We start from the raw sequence: 14,767 nt of genomic DNA, 5'->3' as shown, positions 1-14,767 counted from the left end.
CCTCAAGTTCATTCTCTACATCTGTGTCTTTATTCCTGCCCTGCCACTAGGTTCATCAGTACCATTTTTTAGGCTCCATATATGTGTGTTGGCATCCGGTGTTTGTTTTTCTCTTTCTGACTTACTTCACTCTGTATGACAGACTCTAGGTCCATCTACCTCATTAGAAATAACTCAATTTCGTTCCTTTCTGTGGCTGAGTAATATTCCATGGTATATATGTGCCACATCTTCTTTATCCATTCATCTGTCAATGGACATTTAGGTTGCTTCCATCTCCTGGCTATTGTAAATAGTGCTGCAATGAACATTGGGGTACATGACTCTTTGAATTATGGTTTTCTCAGGGTATATGCCCAGTAGTGGGATTGCTGGGTCATATGGTAGTTCTATTTTTAGTTTTTTAAGGAACCTCCATACTGTTCTCCACAGTGGCTGTATCAATTTAGATTCCCACCAACAGTGCAAGAGGGTTCCCTTTTGTCCACACCCTCTCCAGCATTTATTTTCTGTAGATTTTTTGATGATGGCCATTCTGACTAGTGTGAGGTGTTACCTCACTGTAGTTTTGATTTGCATTTCTCTAATGATTAGTGATGTTGAACATCTTTTCATGTGTTTGTTGGCAATCTGTATATCTTCTTTGGAGAAATGTCTATTTAGGTCTTCTGCCAATTTTTGGATTGGGTTGTTTGTTTGTTTTTTGGTATTAAGCTGCATGAGCTGCTTGTATATTCTGGAGATTAATCCTTTGTCAGTTGCTTTGTTTGCAAATACTTTCTCCCATTCTGAGGGTTATCTTTTCATCTTACTTATGGTTTCCTTTGCTGTTCAAAAGCTTTTAAGTTTCATTAGGTCGCATTTGTTTATTTTTGATTTTATTTCCATTACTCTAGGAGGTGGGTCAAAAAGGATCTTGCTGTGATTTATGTCATAGAGTCTTCTGCCTATGTTTTCCTCTAAGAGTTTTATAGTATCTGGCCTTACAGTTAGGTCTTTGATCCATTTTGAGTTTATTTTTGTGTATGGTGGTAGGGAGTGTTCTAATTTCATTCTTTTACATGTAGCTGTCCAGTTTTCCCAGCACCACTTACTGAAGAGACTTTTCTCCATTGTATATTGTTGCCTCCTTTGTCAAAGATAAGGTGACCATATGTGCGTGAGTTTATCTCCGGGCTTTCTATCCTCTTCCATTGATCTATATTTCTGTTTTTGTGCCAGTACCATACTGTCTTGATTACTGTAGCTTTGTAGTGTAGTCTGAAGTCTGGGAGCCTGATTCCTCCAGGTCCATTTTCCTTTCTCAAGATTGCTTTGGCTATCATGGTCTTTTGTGTTTCCATAAAAATTGTAAAATTTTTTGTTCTAGTTCTGTGAAAAATGCCATTGGTAATTTGACAGGGATTGCATTGATTCTGTAGATTGCTTTGGGTAGTATAGTCATTTTCACGATGTTGATTATTTCAATCCAAGAACATGGTATATCTTTCCATCTGTTTGTATCGTCTTTGATTTCTTTAATCAGTGTCTTATAGTTTTCCGCATACAGGGTTTTTGCCCCTTAGGTAGGTTTATTCCTAGGTATTTTATTCTTTTTGTTGCAGTAGTAAACGGGAGTGTTTCCTTAATTTCTCTTTCTGATCTTTCGTTGTTAGTGTATAGGAATGCAAGAGATTTCTGTACATTAATTTTGTATCCTACTACTTTACCAAATTCATTGATTAGCTCTAGTAGTTTTCTGGTAGCATCTTTAGGATTCTCTATGTATACTATCATGTCATCTGCGAACAGTGACAGTTTTACTTCTTCTTTTCCGATTTGGATTCCTTTTATTTCTTTTTCTTCTCTGCTTGCTGTGGCTAAAACTTCCAAAACAATGTTGAAGAATAGTGGTGAGAGTGGACATCCTTGTCTTATTCCTCATCTTAGAGGAAATGCTTTCAGTTTTCACCATTGAGAATGATGTTTGCTCTGGGTTTGTTGTATATGGCCTTTATTATGTTGAGGTAGGTTCTCTCTATGCCCACTTTCTGGAGAGTCTGTATCATAAATCGGTGTTGAATTTTGTCAGAAGCTTTTTCTGCATGTATTGAGATGATCATATGGTTTTTATCCTTCAATTTGTTGATGTGGTGTATCACACTGATTGATTTGCGGATATTGAAAAATCCTTGCCTCCCTGGGATAAATCCCACTTGATCATGGTGTATGAACCTTTTAATGTATTGTTGGATTCGAATTGCTAGTATTTTGTTGAGGATTTTTGCATCTATGTTCATCAGTGATATTGGCCTGTAGTTTTCTTTTTTGTGACATCTTTGTCTTGTTTTGGTATCAGGGTGATGGTGGCCTCATAGAATGAGTTTGGGAGTGTTCCTCCCTCTGCTATATTTTGGAAGAACTTGAGAAGGATAGGTGTTAGCTCTTCTCTAAATGTTTGATAGAATTTGCCTGTGAAGCCATCTGGCCCTGGGCTTTTGTTTGTTGGAAGATTTTTAATCACAGTTTCAATTTCAGTGCTTGAGATTGGTCTGTTCGTGTTTCTGTTTCTTCCTGGTTCAGTCTTGGAAGGCTGTGCTTTTCTAAGAATTTGTCCATTTCTTCCAGGTTGTCCATTTTATTGGCATATAGGTGCTTGTAGTAATCTCTCATGATACTTTGTATTTCTGCAGTGTCAGTTGTTACTTCTTCTTTAATGCTTTTAGTTCTATTCCAGCCATATCTGATTGGATGAGTGCCACCCACATTAGGGAGGGAAATGTACTTTATTCAGTCTACCCATTCAAATGTTAATCTCAACCAAAAACACCTACACAGAAACATCCAGAATAATGTTTGACCAAATATCTGGGCACCCTGTGGCCCAATCAAGTTGACACATAAAATTAACCATCATAGTATGTAAACATTTAAAAGCTCAGGACTACCAAACTAGTTAATTTGTACCTAAATATGAATTCTGACCAATATTACTCACAAATTCACATTTTGGGCTTTGAGATATACCGAAAAACTCAAAGGGAGTGAGTAAAGCCTTTCAAAGATTCAAAAATGTGCTCAAAGAGAACAACCACTAAAATCTGGAAGACAGTATGGCATTATGGGAAGTAAGAAACTTATGGTTGCCATGTTTCTTTAAAAGAGCTTTTTAACAGAAAAATTATTAAGGTTTTTATTTTTCCTGGTTCTTGGAGTAAGAATTTACTTTTTCCAGTGTTGAAAGATTTTATAAATTCAAATTAAGAATTTCTCATGATCTATAATCCTGCTGTCCCACTCTCTTAACATTACCCCTGGAGCCAGCACACTGGCATCAAGAGCTGGCTGGTTCTCAGTGCAGGCAGTATCACTTGTGGGGAAGACTTTGGACTCAAATAGGGTTCCCAGGTGTGTGACCTGGGGCAAATTACTTCATCCGTCTAAGCAGCAACTTTCTTATCTGAAAATGGGGAGTTTAATATCTGTAAAATCAGCGTGAGTGTTCCATAATTAAACATTCTGAAATTTAGACATCTGAATAATCTTCATTTTTGCAGTTTTATAAATAATACTGCCACCTTGGTTTTTAAATCTCTGACTTCATTTTGGATCATTTTCTTAAATTCAGCTTCTTAGAGGTGAAATTAATGAGTCAAGGGATAGAACCTTCTAAAAAGATGGTACCAAGATTACACTAGCAATGGGAGAAAGAAAGAGAGAGGTGCTCTTCTCATTTTTAAACTTTATGTTTCCTAGAAGCATCAGATGGTGAAGGAGGAGGAGACACAGCAATGATGCAGCAGGAGAGAGCTCCAGTTCCTGCTCTGTCAAAGAAAACCGAACAGGTGACAGTCACTGTGGGAGAGTCACAGCTGTTGGCTCTGAAATCAGCCTCTTCTACCCCTCTACAGCATTCCGTGTGCTTCAATACCAGTTATTGGTGGGATTTGAGGGAAGCTTTTACCTTCTCTGCCTTTGAAAGAGCCATGCTTCGTTAATTACAAACCAGCAAGGTCTAGTTTTCCCCCAATATGTTTTTTACAATATAAATATATTTTACAATAATGATATCTTAGATTCTTGTATTACATTTTTACCAAAGACCCAGTTTTATTCTTTGGGTATAGTTCCTAGGAGAAGACAAATGGCATAGATATGCAAGATTACCCCCACACCAATGCATTATTACAGTACCAAGGCATGCTGTGAGCAGGCTCCCAGGCCTTCATGACTATCTAGCATCATGTCTGTTGTGTGAATTCTTATTGGGGATTTGCTACCTTTGTATTACCACAAGTGGCCATTTGATAAACTTTGCTCCTTGGACTTAGGACCTTTTATTGCCTTTTTAATCTTCTTGCTGGCCACTCACATCCATTTGCACCTTTCTTACATTATTGTCCCTGAGACCTAATTGGTAACCATGTGTGATTTTTTAAAGGACTATCTAACTGTCAGTCCAAAGTTACCATCTTCTTCATAGTAACATATGGGGCCTTATTCTTATTGTAGGTGGCCCTAAACACATTCCACTAGAGTTTTGTGACCAGGCTCAGGATAATTGTGGGAAGCAGTTTAGCATTTTGGTTACCTACACGCTGTGACGCCTTGGGCAAGTTAAACTCTCTGTGCCTCAGTCTCCGTATTGGTAAAGTGGTGATAATACGTGTATTTTCTTCACAGGGTTACGGGTGAGGATTAAATGATTAACACTTGTTAAGCTCTTTGAACTGTGGTTGGCAAAGAGTAAGCACTGAAGTGATAATTCTTATAGTAAAATATACTTCAAGTCTTTTATTTTATTCATTATTTTTTCTTTGTGAGGTGGGGAATGCAGCAAGATATACGTATTTAATGTATAATCAGTCTTGGTTTTCTCTCTAGACATTAAATATTTAACTCCAAGGCCCTGTATCAATTTTAGTTTGCACCATTCTTTCTAAGATCTACAGGTTAACATCTGTAGCTTTTCAATTTATTTCACAAAGATGGGGTTTGATTTTACCTCACTTAACTCCACTGACCATACCATAGTCATGCCTTCTTTGACCTCTGCCTCTAATCAGTGCCTACTTGCAGAACTTGTTTCCAAATATTCTTTTTTTTGTAGAAATTAGAACTTTATTATATTATAAACATTTCCAGAATATAAACTGATTTTGTATCAAGACTCCTTGAAACGTTTAAAACTGTATGTAACTTAAGCTTATTATAATGTATGTCATTTTCCACTTTCCAATATAGAAAATATACTGCAAGTTAGATCTAACAAAGGAAAAAAAATCAATCTAAACTGCTTCACAGAGAAAACTAATGAATATAAAAACACCCACCCCAAACTAAAACCCAGTCAAGAAATAGATTCTGTAAAGCCTATTAATCCTCCAGTTTAAAATAAATGACGTCCTAAGGGAAAAATACTTCCACCATCATAGCAATTTGATGAATTAAAGCAGAGCCACTCTCGTTAAGGGAAATTACATTATGTATAAGAAAAATGTAGTAATGATTTTAGAAAAGAGGAAAAGTAATTTCCATGTTGGAGAGCAAGCACAGTAAATGTTTTCTGTTCACTTAACCTTTGTACCTGCTCACATGAAAAGAGCGATAGGAACATCGTAAAACCAAGCTCCTCAACTCTTTTTTCAGTTTAACCTCAGGAGAACCAATGCAAGAGCTTTAAAATCCAAGGAGAGACTGGTCCCAAAGCATCTCTTTTTCTTTCTTTCTTTGACTTGTTCCTTTTTCTCTTTACTACCCTTAAGTTCCTATTTCTTAGAGGCTACATCTTGGGTTTTTTTCTCCTTTCGGTTCTTAAGTTTTTCTGTACTGACTGTTTCCACCTCTGTTTTGTTTCTTTGGATGCTCTTGTATTTGTCTAAATCTATTTCCTCACAAGTTTTCTTCCTCTTATGCTTGGGCCGCTCCTCCTCTCGTTTTTCCCGGCCTTTCTCTGGGAGCCTTTTTCTCTTCTGATGTATCTGTTTATAACTAGCTTGACAGGCACTGGTACTGTTTTCTGAGGAGAGGTGCCTGTAAACTCCAGATTCTACACTGTATGAGCTACAGTTATACTCTTGCTGACTAAAGTTCAGGGGTACTGGTTTTCCTGAGAAACAGTCCCTGGTGAATTGACAGCAGCTCAGGGAGTCCAGTCTCAGCCTGCTGCCATGAGCTGCTAGCCACTGAGGTAACCACTTTTCCACTGTTTGCGAAATACTGCATGGTCTTCGGTAGGTCTGGACGGTTTCACAAAGGAGTCTTTGATCAAACATTCTACACCTGGGTCTAGAATCAACCTCTTCTTTGCACCCACAGGTTTCCAAATAATCCTCTCTCATCTTTCTGAAACAAGTCTTTGGCTCTAAGCCTCTGGCTTTCTGCACTTTGATGTAATCTTCAAGTTCATCTTGAAAAGAGTCACATGTCTTTGAATGCTTCATTAGGTTGACAAGGAGTTCTCCTTAACAGGTTGAGAACTTGGTGGAGAAATTTGATCATATTCACCCATTGATTGCTTCAGTTTTTTAGCATGAACTTTCCCCAAATAGTGAGACTGTGCAACAACTGAGGAGCTAAAAACCATGATGCAGAGATTTAAAAATCTATTTTTGTCCAATACTCCGCTCCCATTCACCTCATAATGTGAAATCCATTGTGATTCAAATTATGGCACTACTCCTTATAAGCCTTTTACAAAAGGTATCTGTAAAAAGTTCAGTCTTTGCTCATTCAACGTGGTACCTTCTCTGAGGCAGGGGCCCCCTCCGCGCCAACGCCGCCTGCCAGTGGACAGGCCGAGGTGGAGGAGGCAGAGAGGCAGGGACCACCGCTGCCGCCGCCGAGCGAGCAGGGTGGGAGCAGGAGGCGGAGACCGGACTTCCGAGGGGAAGTGGCCACCACCACCAGCGGCCAACTGGACGGCACCGCCGCCATAACGGTGAGGAGCGCTACTGCACTTGCTCCAAATATTCTTTGTAGCCCACTGGCTTTCTTTTTTATTACTTTATCCCTTGATTTTATTGATTGTTCTTCACTTTTTCTGGACTCTTTGGTGAAAGAATAAATTTACATCAATAAACTCACCCAAGCCTGCATCTTTACTGTCTTTTTATTGGCAGAGCGTTCGCCTTGCTGAATTTCCACCTATTTTTTGCCTCCTTCCAACTTGAGTCTTCTTTTCCCACAACCATCAAGTTAGATAAATGGCAGGGAACCACAGGAAGAAAGGAGAAAGATCGGGGAAGAGAAAGTTAAATACATTCTTAATTTCCATGAGCATTCACCTATCTTTCAGCAGCCCTGGTTTCAACAATAATAAGACGATTTATTGAACACTCACCGCAGGCACTGTGTAAGGCACCATGACTCAGTCGTCACAGGTGCCCTGTGAAGTAGGGGGGACCCCATTTTACAAAGAACCTGAAGCTCAGAGAGATGGGTACCAGGAGTGATGACCCACTTGACTGTCTTTAAGCCATACCCTGAGGATGACACTGCTTCCATTTCCCTTTCCACCTGTCCTTCCTCATTCAACTTGGGAAAATTGGATTTACCATGCCATCAAGTAATTTCTTGGTCGCATGCCATTGCTATTTTATGCCAAGGAAAAAAAATCACCAGAGATTTTACTGCTCATTTTAACCACCTTCATCTTGCTCTAATTTCTTTCACTAACAAATTGCTTTAAGGAAACAAAGTCCTGGGAATTCCCTGGCGGTCCAGTGGTTAGGGCTCCACGCTTCCACTTCAGGGGACACTAGTTCAATCCCTGGTCCGGGAACTAAGATCCTGCATGCTGAGTGGCCAATAAATAAATAAATAAATATAAATTTAAAAAAAATAAAAGAATCAAAGTCCTAGGTAGACACAGTGCCCTTATCACTCTCTACAAGCCTATCCTCATGCCCTGGCCAGAGAATTCACACAGGAACCTCCTTGTGCCCCTCTGCCTTATTTGAGTGTTATCCATCTACCTCTCTGGTCTCCCTACCATGCTGTACACATCTGTGCATCTCCACTGCATCTGGCACAGAACCTTCCCCGAACTGGCACTCATTTGTGAAAAGGAATAATGGATGACTAGACTGGTATTCCAGCTTTCTTACGCCTCTTCCCATCTCAACCCTTTGTGTCCCAGCTGTGAGCCATTGGCTCCCTGACACTGCTGCCCGCAGACGCCTTTTGGAGCCCCGTGACCATTGTCCCTCCTTCAGCTCCTCCTTGAAGGGTCCCCCACCTTGACATTAGACCTGAGAGTCTCTTCTCCTCCAGCCCGAATACCACACAGTCCCTTGGGCTCTTCTGTGGCCTCCTCATCCTGTCTGCCGCTGCTCTTCTCCCTCTGGAACTCATCTCACCACCCCAAGGACAGCCTTTTTGTCAGGCCGACTGTCATTTCTTGAGTCCTTCTCTAGTTGTTTATGCACATAGAGGTTGCATTTCCAACTAGCCCATAAGCACCTCAGAGGACAGGGTTTCTTTTGTGTTCACTGTGGTACCTAGCACAGCCATAGGCATATGATTCATTTGGCACATGTGACCAAGTATTTGTTTTTTAATAGTAATCATATTTTTTTCTTGGATCAAAAAAAAGAAGAAAAAGAAAAGAAATTACTGTTTACTATATTTAAGTTTTGAATTTTTTTCAAATTTGCTTAGTTGTTTGCTGTTCTTGAAGGGGTTTTTTGTTTGTTTGTTTTGTTTTGTTTTGTCTTGCGGTACGCGGGCCTCTCACCGCCGCGGACCCTCCCGCCGCGGAGCACAGGCTCCGGACGCGCAGGCCCAGCAGCCACGGCCCCGGCCCATGGGCCCAGTCGCTCCGCGGCACTCGGGATCCTCCCGGACCGGGGCATGAACCCGAACCCGCACCCCCTGCATCGGCAGGCGGACCCCCAACCACTGCGCCACCAGGGAAACCCCTGTTTGCTTTGTTTTTTAATGCTTGCATAGGAACTGCCTGGCATTATGCTGCTAGCAGTAATATGCATATCACCAGGTGAGAGTGTCCAGTTAGATGGTGTTCCCTCCTTTGCCATAGCTGGGCCTCACATTTTTATTACTGAGTCCACACCTCCCATCTGTCCAGTTTTTCAAGCAACAGGTTTATAACTTTATACAAGTTTTCTACCCTTGCAACTACATCATCTCTAGCAACCATTTCACATCTAAACAATCATCCTTGGCCTCCTTAATAATGTGAGTATAAAGATTTGCCAGTAGTTTTTTTTTTTTTTCCAAATACTGCTTCCAAAATAAATGATGAATTCCCTTACTCCTAGAGATTGCATCACCCTCTTCCCTCCTCAACATCACTCATTTCAGAGCCAGCCCTAGTGACTTTGTAATTATGGTTCCCAGAATATAATCCCTTATGAGGGATTTCGTGAATTTTCATTGATGTCTCCATGATGTCAGTAGCCTTTTAATGGTTCCATGACCCATCCTCTCCCCGTCAGAGACAACACTGGACTTCTTTTTTTCTTAAGCTAGCCTTTTGTTTATCTCCTTGGATCATAAAAGAATCTTCAGCAAGAGTACTTATCCCTTTCCCTCCTTACTTACCCCTCTCACTACTGTATTTTCTTACCAATTCTTTTTTTTTTTTTTTTTTTGCGGTACACAGGCCTCTCACTGCTGTGGCCCCTCCTGCCTCGGAGCACAGGCTCCAGACGCGCAGGCTCAGCGTCCATGGCTCACCGGCCCAGCCACTCCGCGGCATGTGGGATCTTCCCGGACCGGGGCACGAACCCGTGTCCCCTGCATCGGCAGGCACACTCGCAACCACTGCGCCATCAGGGAAGCCCTCTTACTAATTCTTTATTTTCACATTGATCATTTCATATCTCTCCTACTCTTCAAGATTATTCTTGATTAAGAGAAAAGAGAACTGTGTCCTGTTTACTCTGATTTACCTTCCTCCTTTCCATGCTGGTGTCTCAATTCTGTTTCTCTTTGTATTAATCTATTGTTGTATAACTAATTACCCCCAAAGTTAGTAGCTTAAAACAGAAAAGATTCCTTATCTCAGTTTCTGTTACCTCACAGGCATGGCTAAGTTCAGTCTCTCTGGCTCTACATCTCTCATCAGTTGTCAGTCAAGTTGTAAGCTGGACGTTAGGGGCTCCACCATGAGGAACCTTCTTGAAGTTCATTCAGGTGGCTGATGGCAGGCCTCAGTCCCTCATCATGTGAGCCTCTCCACAGGGATGCCTCACAGCATTGCCCATGGCTTCCTTCAGGCCATGTGAGTGACCCAAGAGGGAACTAACGAGCACTCAAGACCAAAACCAGTCTTTTTTTTTTTTTTTTAACATCTTTATTGGAGTATAATTGCTTTACAATGGTGTGTTAGTTTCTAATGTATAACAAAGTAAATCAACTATGTGTATACATATATCCCCATATCCCCTCCCTCGTGTGTCTCCTTCCCACCTTCCCTATCCCACCCCTCTAGGTGGTCACAGAGCACCGAGCTGATCTCCCCGTGCAATGCAGCTGCTTTCCACTGGCTATCTGTTTTACATTTGGTAGTGTATATATGTACACGACACTCTCTCACTTCGTCCCAGCTTACCCTTCCCCCTCCCCATGTCCTCAAGTCCATTCTCTACGTCTGCGTCTTTATTCCTGTCCTGCCCCTAAGTTCTTCAGAACTCTTTTTTTTTTTTTTTTTTAGATTCCATATATATGTGTTAGCATATGGTATTTGTTTTTCTCTTTCTGACTTACTTCACTCTGTATGACAGACTCTAGGTCTATCCACCCCATTACAAATAGTTCAATTTCATTTCTTGTTTTAGCTGAGTAATATTCCATTGTATATATGTGCCACTTCTTCCTTATCCATTCATCTGTTGATGGACACTTAGGTTGCTTCCATGTCCTGGCTATTGTAAATAGAGCTGTGATGAACATTATGGTACGTGACTCTTTTTGAATTATGGTTTTCTCAGGGTATATGCCCAGTAGTGGGATTGCTGGGTCATATGGTAGTTCTATTTTTAGTTTTTTAAGGAGCTTCCATATTGTTCTCCATAGTGGCTGTATCAGTTTACATTCCCACCAACAGTGCAAGAGGGTTCCCTTTTCTCCACACCCTCTCCAGCATTTATTGTTTGTAGATTTTTTGATGATGGCCATTCTGACCGGTGTGAGGTGATACCTCACTGTAGTTTTGATTTGCATTTCTCTAATGATTAGTGATGTTGAGCATCCTTTCATGTGTTTGTTGGCAATCTGTATATCTTCTTTGGAGAAGTGTCTATTTAGATCTTCTTCCCATTTTTGGATTGGGTTGTTTGTTTTTTTGATATTGAGCTGCATGAGCTGTTTGTATATTTTGGAGATTAATCCTTTGTCAGCTGCTTCATTTGTAAATATTTTCTCCCATTCTGAGGGTTGTCTTTTCATCTTGTTTATGGTTTCCTTTGCTGTTCAAAAGCTTTTAAGTTTCATTAGGTCCCATTTGTTTATTTTTGTTTTTATTTCCATTCCTCTAGGAGGTGGGTCAAAAAGGATCTTGCTGTGATTTATGTCAAAGAGTGTTCTTCTTATGTTTTCCTCTAAGAGAGAAATGACAGTCTTTTTATAACCTAATCTGAGAACTGACATCACATCACTTCTGCCATATTCTGTTAGAAGCAGATCAGTAAATCTGGTACACATTCAAGAGGAGGGGATGAATACCAGGAGATAGTGATCACTGGTGCTATCCTGTAATCTGGCTACCACAGTCTGCCCTCTGGCCCCAGTGATTTACATCCCTCCCATACGCAGAATATATTTGCCCCTCCCAAGGCTTGCAGAAATCTTATGACGTTACAGCATGAGCTTGGTGTCCAGAATTTCATTGTCTAGATCAGGTCCAGGTGCAATTAAGGTTCCTTGGGTTTAGACCTTTAAGTATAACTCTTTGAGTGTATTTTTTCTCAACTTATGAAACTAAAGAGACAAGTTGTCTTACCCCTACATACCCAACACCAAGCAGTGAGGCAAGCATTGGATAACCTCTATAGGCATTTCTATTCAAATAGGAGTAACAAAGAGTCATTGGTCCACAACATTCAGAAAGGGTTAGGAGTTTCTTGATTAAGTCTTAAGGCCCAGGGTCTTATGGTTCTTGGCACTGCTGTTTGGGTTTTTGTTCTGTCCTCTGAGTCATCCTCCCTTTTTTTTTTAAATAAAAGGTAACATGTGTTTGCAACTAAGCAGCTCTTTCAGCTTGCTTCTTGATAATAGAATTCTGAGGGCTCCTCTCTGACCCTCTCAGCTTCTGAATATATAACTCCTTTAAGAATTGTGTGGGGGCTTCCCTGGTGATGCAGTCGTTAAGAATCCACCTGCCAATACAGGGAACACAGGTTTGAGCCCTGGTCCATGATGATCCCACATGCCACAGAGCAGCTAAGCCCATGTGCCACAACTACTGAGCCTGCACTCTAGAGCCCGTGAGCCACAACTGCTGAGCCCGTATGCCACAACTACTGAAGCCCGCATGCCTAGAGCCCGTGCTCTGCAACAAGAGAAGCCACTGCAATGAGAAGCCCGCACACCACAATGAAGAGTAGCCCCTGCTCACCACAACTAGAGAAAGCCTGCATGCAGCCATGAAGACCCAACGCAGCCAAAAATAATACATAAATTTAATTAATTAATTAATTATTTTAAAAAAAGAATTGTGTGGGTCTCCTATGATTCTTCTGGGGATTTACTCTATTAGGCAGAAGTCACACCCACAATGTTTTCCAGATAAACCCTTCTGTACCTTGGGCTTCAGCTGAGACAATTACAAGATAAGACCCCTTAAGCTTCCTAGACTCATGTTTGAGAGAATCTGCGAGGCACACCTTTAATTTCTTTAAAGACTTTTGTTTTTTCTTTTTAATTTGGCTGCACTGTGGGGCTTGCAGGATCCTAGTTCCCCGACCAGGTATCAAACCCGGACCCTCAGCAGTGAAAGCATGGAGTCCTAACCACTGGACTGCCAGGGAGTTCCCTTTAAGGATTTCTTATGTAACTGTGACTGTGTCCAAAATTTTTGAACAGTGTGTTCAGGCACTATCCATCTAGCAATCACCTTATTTTTGACACATTTCAAAGATTTGCAAAATCAGTACACTCCCCTCAGATGCTTCAGCATGCATATTATTTTTAAAAGCTCAATATTTACTTTAAAGTTCTTTTTTTTTCCTTGTAAGGTGAAGTTAACATACAATAAAATACACAAATGTCAAATGTACCATTCAATGAGTTTTGACAAATTCATATAGCTCCATAACACAAACCCCTACAGGATACAAAACATTACCATCACCCCAGAATCCTTTCATGCCACCTCCCTGTTAATCACCATTCCAAACTCCTTGCCCCTGAGGCAACCACTGTTCTGATGTTTTCTCCCCCAAAATTTGTTTTGCTTTTTCTAGGACTTCATGTAAATCCATCAGTCTTTAGCTGTTTTTCTTACTTGCTACCTTATATTTTATACTGCAGTTTCTTGATTTACCACTTTCTGATTATCTTCCTGAGGTAGCATAGGAGGACATAGTCCTCTCACCTATGCCCTATTCCCTCTCCAACTGCTACTTCCTCTGCCGATACAATATTACATTTTGGTTAAAACAGTTGTCACTCTTTCATTATTATGACCGTGGAAACACTGTTCAGTGCTGAGAAAAAGAGAAGCTATAATCATCCCTCCTTTCTTATACAACTCTTTATTTTTATGGTATTAATAATTACCTCATTTCTTCACTTGCCTAGCTTGCCATGTTCCTACTGTTAATTGCTCCCGTATGTTCCAACATCTCTTCCACATGCCCATGGACAGTATTTTCCATATGCTCAAATAGATCAGTTATTGTTCTTTCCTACAGATCTCCACACTTTTGTTCCACTCTGAATTGGTTATTCTCTAGGCCTGCTGAACAACTGAGACTTCTCTTTACTGCCCCTTCAGTAGTCTCCCGGATTGGTCTCCCTACTTACTGAATCCTATGTCATCCTCTTTCTTGATTTAGTCCTTTATTATGCTGGAATAGAGCCTTGAGTATCTGTGGGTAGGAAGTAAATTTTTTGAGATCTTAAATATCTGAGAATGTTTACTGAAATCTGAAAATTTTCCTCTTAACTTGATTGATAATTTTGCTGGGTATAAAAATCTAATTTGAAAAAAAAATCTAATTTGCAAATAAATTTTCCCCATAATTTTGAAGGCTTTGTTCTACTGAGTTCAAGCATCAATTACTGCTGTTGCACAGTCTGCCACCATTCTTTTCTTTGACCTTTTGTATTTTGTATGTTACTGTTTTTCTTTTCATAAGTTTTTAGAATCTTTTGTTTGTCCAGGATGTTCTGCAATTTCACAGTGATTTTCCTTAGCATGGTTATTTTTCTTATCCATTGTACTGTATACTTAATGGGCTTTCAATTTGGAGTTTCATGTTCTAGAAATTTTCCTTCAGTTCTGGAAAATTTTTCATACATTATTTTTTTATCACTTCTTTCCCACTGTTTTATATGACTCTTACTTTCGATAATACCTTTTTTATTGGCATGTTGATTCTCTTGGGCTGATTCTCTAATTTTCTTACCACTTTTTTCTTATCATTTTTTCATCTTTCTGGGAGATTTTTTCTAGTTTATCTTCAAGCCTTCCTCCTACAATTTTATTCCAACTTTCTTTAATTTTTATTTTAATTATTTTAATTTTTTGCTGCATTGGATCTTCATTGGTGCACACAAGCTTTCTCTAGTTGTGGCAAGTGGGGGCTACTCTTCGTTGCAG

General features: G+C 40.2%; 2 protein-coding genes across 5 annotated transcripts in view; one reads left to right on the top strand and one right to left on the bottom strand.

Annotated features, from left to right (window-relative positions):
* Positions 1 to 14,767, top strand: part of CMSS1 (cms1 ribosomal small subunit homolog) — a 382,923-nt gene that overhangs the window by 344,021 nt on the left and 24,135 nt on the right. For all 4 annotated transcript variants that reach the window (XM_067739122.1, XM_067739123.1, XM_067739125.1 and 1 more), the window contains one exon: positions 3,736 to 3,824. In XM_067739122.1, the coding sequence (XP_067595223.1) occupies positions 3,736 to 3,824 (89 nt within the window). The remainder of the gene's footprint in view (positions 1 to 3,735; positions 3,825 to 14,767) is intronic.
* Positions 5,748 to 6,747, bottom strand: LOC137224528 (lysine-rich coiled-coil protein 1-like). Its single transcript, XM_067737273.1, has one exon. It carries the CDS (start codon positions 6,420 to 6,422, stop codon positions 5,748 to 5,750), a length of 675 nt encoding a protein of 224 aa, XP_067593374.1. The 5' UTR covers positions 6,423 to 6,747.

This window comes from Pseudorca crassidens, chromosome 5, assembly GCF_039906515.1.
Source record: "Pseudorca crassidens isolate mPseCra1 chromosome 5, mPseCra1.hap1, whole genome shotgun sequence".
NCBI lineage: Eukaryota > Metazoa > Chordata > Mammalia > Artiodactyla > Delphinidae > Pseudorca > Pseudorca crassidens.
This window is presented reverse-complemented; position numbering and strand designations above follow the sequence as displayed.